Source organism: Pongo pygmaeus, chromosome 1 (genome assembly GCF_028885625.2).
Source record: "Pongo pygmaeus isolate AG05252 chromosome 1, NHGRI_mPonPyg2-v2.0_pri, whole genome shotgun sequence".
Classification (NCBI taxonomy): Eukaryota; Metazoa; Chordata; class Mammalia; order Primates; family Hominidae; genus Pongo; species Pongo pygmaeus.
Window position 1 is genome coordinate 8,291,702 of NC_072373.2, and position 12,141 is coordinate 8,303,842.

Below are 12,141 nucleotides of genomic sequence, written 5' to 3' on the forward strand. Positions count from 1 at the left end.
AACACCATCTAATAATGACTCCATCTCAGTAAAAGATTTTTTAAAACTCTTTTTAAAAAGATTTAAAATCTTTAAGGCATCTTCAATGTAGAGATTCTAAGACTCTGACATTCCTGCATTATTCATTATTATAAATTATTCAAACTGAATTAGCTTAAAGTTATGTCAAACTCAAACCAGTTTTATCTCTGGTGAAAAAAAATCAAACATTAGATTCTGACATTTCTTAAATTTTCAAGTTAATTTTTTAGCCTACAGAAAGAAAAAATAAAGAAAACTGATTCTAACTTCCTAAGACAAATTTTTAGTCATCTTTTCTCAAACTGGATCTTAATTCCCTTTGTAGAAACAACTTGAATTTCTGCCTTCTCTCAAAAAATGTTGATACTTAAGAAGAAAAATAAACTTGTAATGAGGGGATAGTGTTTCCTAATAATGTGGTATTTTATTTTATTTTATTTTATTTTATTTTTGGAAACAAGTTCTCTCTCTGTTACCTACAGTGGCATGATCATGGCTCACTATAGCCTTGGCCTCTCAGGCTTAAGCAATCCTCCTACCTCAGCCTCCCAAGTAGCTGGGACCGCAGGCATGCACCACCATGCCTGGCTAATTTTTTTTAATTTTTTTTGTAGAAACAGGGTGGGTCTCCCTATGTTGCCCGGGCTGGTCTTCAACTCCTGGGCTCAAGCAATCCTCCCACCTTAGCCTCTCAGAGTGCTGGGATTACAGGCATAAGCCACTGCACCCACTCCCTAATGATGCGTTGAAGTTGGTTTTTAAATCAGAACGTGCATACTTCATAACTTCTTAAACTTCTTTTGGAGAAGAATATTAATTCTAAAAAGTACCTTTTAAAAAACACACATTACTAAAATAAAATATAGAAGATGAAGAATGAGATACACGAATATCCGTCCTTATTTCCACTCTCTGTAGAAAATATATTTCTCCTTGGCTTTCATTTAAAGAAATCAGCAACTGTGTAGTAAACTAACAAGGATTTTAACAGCTAACTGGATACCTATCCCATGTGGTTCAGCCATGGTCTCCGATGTAGAAATAATTACACTCTAGAGAGACACAGGACAGAGAGCAGGCTGGAAACTCTGGCCCTGCTGCTCACTTCTCTGCTGATTTTTCTTTCTTTCAGTCCAAGATAAAATGTCGAGCATCTTTCTAGAGCCAACAATGTGGAAAATGTTTGGAATGCCCTTCCTGAGGTTTAAAATAGAACATTTTTTTAGTTATCGGTGTCATTTAAAAATATTCTTACCTAAGAGGATCCTCTTTTCTTACAGAAAAAAAAAAAAATTCTATAGAAAACAATACCACTTGGCCCTAGATTTCTTTTTCAGTTAAACTCACATATTTAATTCTAGTTTTTTTGTGGTTTTTAAAAAAAATCCGATCGTAAGGTAAATTGCCTGGGTTCTGATTTCAGCTCTGCTCTGTGACCACTTCTCCACGCCTCAGTTTCTTCACTTGTAAAATGGACATAATGGTTACCAACCCCATAGGGGTTTTGTAAGGCTTACATTAACTAATACAGGAAAGCACTTAAAAGAGTACCTGCCATATACCCAAGTATATTTGAGCACTTACTATCCACACCCCATGCTTCGCTACACATTTATTATTCCTTTAATCATCACAACAACGCTATTTTATAGATTAGAAAATTAAGGATCAGAGAGATGAAAAAGTTGGCCTATATTTATCCTATTTGTAGGTGGTAGTTCTTGAGCAAGGTAGAATCTGAATCTCAAAATGCTTAACTCCAAAACCAGCCATTGCTCTACTTTTCAAACAAATTCCCATACAGTTCCAAACTTAACATTCTTTGAAGATCACCCTTGGGCTAAGTCTTGAGACTTAATCCTGAAAGTCTTTAAATGAATTTAAAGTAACTTCAAATTATTGCTGTTGTGTTTAAGACCAGAGAACTGGAGTCATTTCTTGAAACATGTATTTTCTTCAAGAAAAAAAAAAGAAAAGAAAATTGGGACATTCAGAATACTCTCCAATAGTTCCAAGCTCTACACCTAACTGATATTTTACTAGAGTGGGAAGATAAGGCACATGTTAGCTCCCTGAGCTGTGGTAGACCAGAGTGGAACCTCCCTAGATTGGGTCAAGATTGAATTGAATGAGTACCTCTTTCCTTTTTTTTTTGACTTCTTTGTCTACCAAAATTCATCATCAAAACAGAATATTGCAAACTTCTTAGGGGCAAATGATCAAATATTTACCTAATCTGTCACTGAGTAAGTAATAAGAAAGAACACACAAATTTGGAGATTTAGCAATTAAATATCATAAAATTTATTTTTGGACTTGTGCTCTGACCCAAAGTGGGTGTGGAAGACAATTTTCCTTGCAATTTGTACCAAAGAGATGATTTGATTCTTCTGGGCAGTTGGCACCCTCCCAGTAAATGTTGAGGCCAAAGGTATCCAGGATGATTACCCAGTCTGAGTTAACATTACCCACTTCAGGCCTGGAGTAATTTTAAGAGACAGCAAATTTAGTTATATTCTCTAGTGATCTATATAAGTCAACGATGTGAGTTGAGGTTATTTTATGACATTTTATTAATCAAATTCCATTTTTTTGATGACTGGATGTGATTTGCCTCCTCAGTAGTTCCTAAACCAATTTAAACAATGATCCATGAATGAGATAATGAATTTGAAGATCTAAATATCCTGTAAATAGAAGGTATTCTAATCAGCATTGTTATTACTATTTTTAGCTGCTACTAGATTTGTTCTTTAGCCATGTGTGACATCATGATATTTTACTTTTCCCAAGAAATCATAAAGAAGCACCTCAACCATTATTTCTTTTTAGGAGCACATTTACAAACTGATGAAAAGTGATTCATACCCACGTTTTATAAGATCCAGTGCCTATCAGGAGCTTCTACAGGCAAAGAAAAAGGTATTGGTTTTTTTGTGAGTTGTTTTTTCTTGACCTAGTTCTCAGTTATAATTATTTGGAGTAATTACCTCTGCTGAATCCAGGGTATTGGACTAATGGTAAGTGAACATACTCCAAGACCCTCCCCCAAACCTTTGCATTTTATAAGGGCCATTTAAGTTGTTTCTGTTTGTTTATTGCTTATTGTATTACTTTCTGTTTGTTTGTTTCTGCAAATGTTCATGCTTTGCAAAATTTATTAGAAGCGGTTTTCATGTTTCATGTTAGTCTTCTGTATGCCTAGTTTCATGGAATCAAAATTACAATAAAGAAAAGAAAGTAACAAAGTCATTAGGTCAAAAACTTGAAGAGAGATTTCTTTGTTTATTAAGCTAGAATGTATGTTTTGAACCACAGGCCTCATAACTGAAAGTAGACTCACCTTTTTCAATAATAGATGACAAAATGTAGGAATGTTTGCTTCTGAATATTTTTATTTGGCATTTATCCTGAATCACTTAATATCCCTGTGATGAATTTTATACACCTAGCATGGTAGCCAAGCACATTATGGGAGTATTGTAGTAGACCTCATTATTCAACAATATTAATAATCAACATCTCTCTGTTCATAACTCCTTATGTAATCTATATAACAGGGAAGAGAAAATCTGGACATAAACATCAATGTCATTCATTATTTTTAATGTTAAAATAGTTCATAGCTTCTTGAAACTCTGAGTTTAAATTATAATTTTGTGTAGTTCATGATCATCATGTAGGCTAATAAGATTTTTAAAAGTCCATTGCCTTTACAACTAGAAATGGATACTTTGTAGTAACACTACCCAGTACAGCAGTCACTAGCCACGTGGGACTGTTTAAATCTTAGTTAAAATTATATAACGTTCTAGCCAAATTTCAAGTGCTCAATAACCACAGCTAGGGGCTTCTGTATTGGACAGCATAGAATGAGATTTCCATCCTTTTGGAAAGTTCTATTAGACATTAATGCTCTATATAATTAATGATGTTGTCAACAGGAATTTTTTCTGATAAAAGTTTTGAGGAAATTCTGAGGATATGCTGCTAGATTTTTAAATATTTAGGCTCTGCAAATGTCAGTATAAAGGCTTCACATATCCACTTCATTTTGGCTGAATTTGATTTTGCTTGAATCACACCATTTTGTTTGTACAAGGAAAGTTTTTGGTGTAAGCAGAGCCCATGTCCTGTGAGAAGAAGCCTCCCTCAGCAGCTCTCCAACCTCTATGGGCCTTCTGATTTAGAACATGGATTTGGTGTTGCATCATTTCATTATCCTGTCTTTTTCTGCTCTGTTTTCCTTGCTTTCTTTCTTTTTTTTAATCTTCCCTTATTTCCCTTCACCCTATCCTACCCCACATACGTAAGTCTGGAAACTCAATGGATCGCAGAACATCTTTTGAAAAATTTGCACAGAATGTGGTAAGTTTAATTTTTTGAGGAATTATGAATCATTAAGTCCAATGAAATTTTTCCAATTTCCCTATTTCTAGCCCTGTTACCCACCTTGCATTCTTGATGTAACAGCAAAAGTTTTTCTTTTATTCAAATTCAGAACTTCATGTTTTCTGCTTATCTTTCTGTCCCATCCCTTTCCAGAGTAGAAAAAGATGTTATATATGAACAAGTATCTGTACAGAATTAAAGTTTGAAAGAAGTTTATATTACAACATATAAAAGGAAGGAATAATTATTCTTTATATTTTATTTTTATTCCTTGTATTCCTTTCTTTATTAAAGATAGTGCATGTATTTCTATGCTCTTTCCCTTAGCCCTTCCTGAGGCTTAAAATATTAAGAACAATGAGGGTTCTATGTGTTTTACTTCTGCAGAGAGAAAATGATCTACTGAGCAGTTTAAAGTTAAAAATTTTATATGAGTGCTGGTTGGTAACAAGATATGCCCCACCGAAGACCCACTAGCCTGCCTTTCTTATTCCTTATTTTTCAGGAAGGTGTTGAAAACTGTTGCATAAATCACCTGAGAAACCAGTAGTTTTCCTACCAGTGTTTTCTTAGTATCTTGCCATGTGTTTTGATGATATATATTTGTTTGTAAGATTCTTTTTTTTGTATTGTGCCAGTGCCTTTGGAACTTTCTGACATTGTGTAAGCTCAAACTAAAGCCTTCAACACATTTATTTTTATAGGGCAGAAACATCCCTATTTTCCCATGCCATAAAAACTGTACACCAACACTGAGGGCCAGCACTAACCTGTTATGAAAAGAGGTAGAAAAATCTTGGTTTATACTCAAGTTTGTCTGCATTGTCTGTTGAGTTGTGTGGTTTAGCTCCATGCTGCTGTGTGTGTGTGTGTTGTGGCTTTTGCTGTGATGGCCAGTTCAGTGGAGTTATGTGTGTTGAAATGTGAGCAAACTGGATTCAACAAAGATATGGCTTTTGTTTTCAGTTTCCTTCAAGGATCCTTGTGGTGGGGAATGTTATTCATTTCTACTTGTGAATTACCATTGCAACGGTACACAGAGTATTTGAAAGAATTTGAACAGTAATATATACTGTGCACATTCAATGTGATTGCATGAATTAAAGGGATGGAGAATGACGGACTCCAGGAATTAATCACATTGTAAATAAACTTTATGAAATTTTGGCTGGCACTATTGGAACCTCTGTTCTTTAATACAGAATTTTCTGAAGCATGCTTCATAAGTCACCATGGGGCAATAAAGACAATGTCAAACAATTCTCCAAGATTTTGCTGGAGAAAGTGACTATCAGATAATGTAAGGTACTCTGTGTATTGTTTAAGAAGCATTTCAAGTTAATCCTTTTCAAACGTAATGCTGACAGAATATACTGTTCTTGAAATTACAATGGAAATTTCTGTGATATAATTTAAAATAGTGATGTAACCTGGGGAAGATGGAAAGGGGAAGTGAAATGGTTGTCTTTCTTCCAACATCATAACTAACCCACTTCTCAAACTCTTAAAATAGTACCATGTGGTCACACACTGCAAACTTTAAGAAAGGGCCAATAGGAAATAAGGGGAAGGGAGGACTGATCATCCACACCTTCAGTCAAAATTCACACAAATGCCACCTTTATTCTAAACCGTGCGCTATGTCTTGGGACCATGTAGAAAGTATAGACTTGCAGCCATGTCCAACCCTTTGAATGCAAGGACTTTTCTGCTTATCTGTGGTGGTAGATGTTATAAAAATTATGCACAGACCTTTTTTTTAAGATTATTTGTCATTACTGTTAGTGTATTTTATGTGTGGCCCAAGATAATTCTTCTTGCAACGTGGCCTAGGGAAGCCAAAAGGTTGGATATCCATGGTAGAGCTTGATTTCAAAGGTACCCAATGGTATAGACAAAATGTTAGGATGTACAAGGGAAAGATAAACAATTTCTACTGGGTGTTAGGGTGAGGAGGGAGGGCCCATATGTAATCTGAGAATTCCCAGAAGTTACATTTAACTGAATTTGTAGGATTTCACTAGACCAAGAAGAGCAACCACCTTTTTAAAGAGAAGCAAAAAAAAAGCAAAAAAAAAACTGGAATTACTGAAGGAAAAAAGTTGAATACCATCCACACACACACACACACACACACATAGACACACACACACACACACACAAATCATAATAATAACTTTCAGACACTGTTGCTTAGTGTTAATCCTTTTCCATCCAGGAAAATAAAATGCAATCTTTTTTATTTAATACTTTTATTTGGGTGTTATTCTGAAGAAATGGAGTAAGGAAATTAGAAAGGTTCTCTGAATTTCCGCTTGGTTTAGTGTTCCGTATTTTACAACTTAAGGGTCGGCAGCTGTATCAAGCATCTTAGATCTTTACATACTAAATTTTATGAGACACCTTTATAGGATCAATAAAATAATTTAATGGAAGATAAAGAATGAGTGATTTTATCATAATCAGATAGACTTACTGGAGTAAAGATGGAATTTATGTAAATATTTTAAAGGAATCCTCTACACAGGTTGCTCTGGTACATACAGGGAGGCTACAAGGTCAACAGTATCCAAGAAAGAAATGGAATAGGGGAAAATAGTAAACAAGTATGTAGTCTAGGAAAATAATGGGGAAAAACTCACATTCGTTGAATATCTGCCATGTACCAGGCTCTGCACTGGGCGCTTTATAATATTATCTAATTTAATTCATATACTGACTCTGTAAGGTAGGTATTATTATAGCCATTATTTTACCCATTTTATAGGTAAGAAATTTAAAGGGTCAAAGGAGGTGCATAATTTGCCCAGAGTCACGTAGTTAGCAGAGGAGCTGGGACTGACTCCAAATAGATTTTGTTCCCCAATGCTATTTCCACGGATCCACCCTGCTCTTTGACATTCTCCCAACTGACAAAAAATAAATAAATCTTGCCACCTGATAATACCCTCCTCCCCAGTCTGAGTCCGTTTCCAATGTGTGCCTATTTTAGTAAGTTGATTTACATGTTCTAGCCTAGAGTTTTTATAACCGAGGTTAGAAAAATGGCATTGTTGTTTTTGTTTCACCCCAGAGACAAAAATATTTTGCTAGCCAGCTTTTGCAGGGGAGTTTTTGTTAGTTACCCAGACTCATAAACACTTACTAGCACTTTAGAGAAAAATTATAATAAACAGCTGAGGATTGCATTGCACTTTCAGTCTTCCAAAAAATATAGTCTCCTTTTTGTGTGTTTTGTTGTTGTTTTGGTCATTGTTTACATGCACAACAATCCTGGGAGGTAGTCAGGCAAGTATCACCTTTTTTCACAGACAAAAAAATGGGGAAATAGTGAAGTGAGGTCACCTTCACCAATATCTCTCAGCTGTTGAGCGTTAGAGCTGGAACTGGAAGCACGCTTTTTCTTTTACTTTAAATGCATTACTCTTTATAGATTATTCTTATTCTTTTCATTAATCCCAAAATGGGTAGAATAAAAATAACTCACATTTGTGTAATGCCCGCATTGTGGTTTGTTGTCTCAAGAAAGCTCCTTTTCATTTCTTGTTGTTTACTCTTTTATTTCTTTATTTTTCTTGCTATCAGAGAAGTCTCTTAAGGTTGGTCTTCCAAGGGTTACTATGTCCTCTCATACCTTTAAATGTTATTAAGTTGACTTTATTCTCTTTCAAAAAAGTTCATATGCTTTAAGAATTATGGAAATTATTTTCTTCATCAACATCATCAAATCTGACACCACTTTTTCAGCCATTAAAATATCATAGCATCTGCTGGGCATGGTGGCTCACGCCTGTAATCCCAGCACTTTGAGAAGCCAAGGCGGGTGGATCACCTGACATCAGGAGTTCAAGACCAGCCTGGCCAACATGGTGGAACCCCATCTCTACTAAAAATACAAAAATTAGCCAGGCGTGGTGGTGCACACCTGTAATCCCAGCTACTTGGGATACTGAGGCAGGAAAATCACTTGAACTCAGGAGGCGGATGTTGCAGTGAGCAGAGATCATGCCATTGCACTCCAACCTGGGTGACAAAAGTGAAACTCTGTCTCAAAAAATAAGAAAAGATAACATGATAAGATAAGAAAAACCATAGCATCTGTCTGCTACACAAACATTAAGGAGGGACAGATAGAAAACAAAGAAAAAACAGGGTAGGATGACTGATTAGCCACACCTTCAATCAAGATTCATAATCAAGTGCCGACTGTGTGACTCACCTTCTGTCTTGTCTTTGTGTGAAGTGGAAATTAAATCAGCCTGGCTCTGGGCTACAAAAGTAGAAAAATAAAAATGAATATTAGAGATTATTGATGTTGAACGCCCAGGGAGTCACCTAATCTAATCTCTTTTTGGAAATATTTTCACCCTATCTTAATGAAGACAATTATCTATAGAGGCCTTAAAAGAATCCATAGAAAAAAGATGATGCCTTCTTGGCTATCCCATTCTCTCTGTCCTGGTGTATTTGTGCTGGTGCACTGAGCTCCTAACTTTGCTCTGGAGACCGCAAGGAATGACCGGAAGTTGTGGAGACTGCATGAGAGAAATTTAACAGGACTGGGTGGGCTCTGAAATTAGTTGATCTTTAGGATCAGATCTGTTTTGTTGTTGTTGTTTTGTTTTGTTTTGTTTTGTTGTTGTTGTTGTTGTTGAGACACAATTTCACTCTGTCACCCAAGCTGCAGTGCAGTGGTGCGATCTCAGCTCACTGCAATCTCTGCTTCCGTGGTTCAAACAATTCTCCTGCCTCAACCTCCTAAGTAGCTGGGACTACAGGCACCCGCCAACACACCTGGCTAATTTTTTGTATTTTAGTAGAGATGGGGTTTCCCCATGTTGGCCAGGCTGGTCTTGGACTCCTGACCTCAAGTGATCTGCCCACCTGGGCTTCCCAAACTACTGGGATTACAGGTGTGAGCCACTGTGCCCAGCCGAAATCTGTTTTTAACTCTGTAACTCAATTGTTTAAATGTTGATAGGAGCAAATGTAAATGTAAATCCTCTTATTTGAAATAGAAAACAAAGAAGATACAATACTTAGTTCTTTTAGAATGTTCTTTGGATTAAATAAAATTAAATGATTTATCTAAGCCCACTGTGGAATCACTGGTTAATACAGCTTTATGCAGATTATATATAAGTGGTAACATGGTAGAAAGAGCCAGGGCCAAGGAATTTGATGTGTTTCTATTTAGGTTTGAAACCTAGTCCTATATATTCTAGCCATGTGAATTTAAAAAAATCATTTAAGGCCGGGTGCAGTGGCTCATGCCTGTAATCTCAGCACTTTGTGGGGCTGAGGCGGGAACATGGCTCTAGGCCAAGAGTTCGAGAACAACCTGGGCAACATGGCAAGACCCCGTCTCTACAAAAATAATAATAATTATAATAACAATAAAAGAAAAAATCATTTAAACTGCTGAACCTCAGTTTCTTCACCTCTAGACGACTCTCTGTACCCAGACACAGCTCCAATTAGCATTTTGCACAAATAAATATAAATATTTAAGAATTTGAATTATATTTAAATATTCTTTTGAAACATTCTTTATTCACTTAAAATGCATTGTAAATGTCTTCCAAATAATTGACTATTCTTCTACATGATTCTACTTATTAACCACGCAAATTCTTTTGAATGGATATGCCCTGTAATTTTTCTGATCATCTATTAATGGACATTTAGGTTGTTGCTTATTTATTATTCGTTGCTTTTATAGGTCAAAGTACAATAAAATCCAAGTTATATATTGATTTTCTTTTCATAAAAAATTGAACTGCTTAGTTAAATGGAATGTAAATTTACAAGGGAAGAGGTATCTATTTATCTCTTTTTATCTCTTTTGTATCTTTATTTTTTCCTTCATGCAAGAGCATACACTAGAGGGAAAAATAACTTATTCTGGAAGGCAGGAATCAGATGTTGTATTCCTGATTTCCAAATCCAGTGTGTTACACATTAATGACAGACCTCCACCACCAATTAGTCTTCAGTCAGTGGAGAACTGTAGCTACTTTCTGGGAAACTTATATTGTTTTTTTTTAAGACACTGTTGAAAACTCGAAGGATACTTTCTAGTCCCTGGTCAAATGATTTTTAACTTGATTTGTTTTTTGTTGGTGGTGGTGGTGGTGGTGGTGGTGGTGGTGGGTTTTTTTGTTTGTTTGTTTGTTTGAGATGGAGTTTTGCTCTTGTTGTCCAGGCTGGAGTGCAATGGTGTGATCTTGGCTCACTGCAACCTCCGCCTCCCAGGTTCAAGCGATTCTCCTGCCTCAGCCTCCAAATAGCTGGGATTACAGGCATGCGCCACCAGGCCCAGCTAATTTCTTTGTATTTTTAGTAGAGACGGGGTTTCTCCATGGTGGTCAGGCTGGTCTCAAACTCCCGACCTCAGGTGATCCGCCCGCCTCGGCCTCCCAAAGTGCTGGGATATAGACATGAGCCACCATGCCCGGCCTTACTTGGGTTTTATTAAATGTAAAATCTAGTGTGAGATTTCCCTCCATATTCTAATAACCTATAAAACTTATAAAACTATAATCTGGGAACTCCCCTCTGCATACAGTGTAAACCTGTGAATAACACAGGTGCCACGTCTGGGAATCACAGCCCCAGCCCAGCTATGGAGCCCGGGTAGGAGCAGTGCAGTACAGTGTCGAATCTACTTGGGCAGTCCCTCAACTGCCCGTTCCTGGCACGTTTGGGATGGACCTTGGTTCTGTTCGGGATTGAGCCATGTCCCTCCTGGCTGAACACTCTGGACTTTATTGATTGGACCTACATGCACATTAGTGTAAACAGGCTATTTTGGAAAGGGTCCTAGGACAACTAAAAAGAAAACATATAAACTTGCCACTGGATTTGTTCCCCATAAATAATCCCAATAGAGAAAATCGACCTGGTGGCCTGGGGTCCATGCATCTGCTACATTTATACCATTGTTTTTATATACCACTATACTAGTTTCTAAATCATTCATTCATCAACAGGTAGTAAGTTTTGACTAAGTGTCAGGTTATGTGATACTCTTTGTGGTTAAAAAAGACAGCTTGGCTGTCCTTACTTTCACTTCCCTTGGTGTCAATTTCTACCACAATAAAGTAGAGACAAGCCTTAGAGTATTCAGAAAGGTCATTTTCTAGATTAAATATATATTAATGAAGTTGTGGGCATGGTAAGAGCTCTATAGAGTGAGTCAGATCCTCAATTGACACAAACACCCATCATAATGAGGCAGATTATCTGGTTCACAAAACATTCATCATAGGACACAAGCAGACTTGGAACCTACGAGAAGGAAGATTTTGATTTTACATCTCTGCCCTGTGAATTTGCCTTAAAGAAAGCCTTTGTGCATATTATTTTAGGGTCGAGTGCTATGGATTCTGTTGCTTGGGATTACAGATACACTAATATAGGTAAACTACACTTAAAAATTCCTACTATGGCTAGGCACGGTGGCTCACGCCTGTAATCCCAGCACTTTGGGAGGCCAAGGCGGGCTGATCACAAGGTCAGGAGATTGAGACCATCCTGGCTAACACGGTGAAACCCCATCTCTACTAAAAATACAAAAAAAAAAATTAACTGGCCATGGTGGCAGGCACCTGTAGTCCCAGCTACTCGGGAGGCTGAGGCAGGAGAATGGCGTGAACTGGGGAGGCGGAGCTTGCAGTGAGCCGAGATCACACCACTGCACTCCAGCCTGGGCGACAGTGCAAGACT

At 37.0% G+C, this 12,141-nt stretch overlaps 1 protein-coding gene across 12 annotated transcripts in view; it reads left to right on the plus strand.

Annotated features, from left to right (window-relative positions):
- RGS7 (regulator of G protein signaling 7) overlaps positions 1-12,141 on the plus strand; it is a 600,061-nt gene that overhangs the window by 570,238 nt on the left and 17,682 nt on the right. For 6 of the 12 annotated variants that reach the window (XM_063670672.1, XM_063670675.1, XM_063670678.1 and 3 more), the window contains one exon: positions 2,854-2,943. In XM_063670672.1, coding sequence (XP_063526742.1) covers positions 2,854-2,943 — 90 coding nt within the window. Of the gene's footprint in view, positions 1-2,853; positions 2,944-4,335; positions 4,390-5,117; positions 5,199-12,141 lie in introns of those variants that run through there. The other 6 variants (XM_063670673.1, XM_063670688.1, XM_063670677.1 and 3 more) reach the window with 3 other exon arrangements.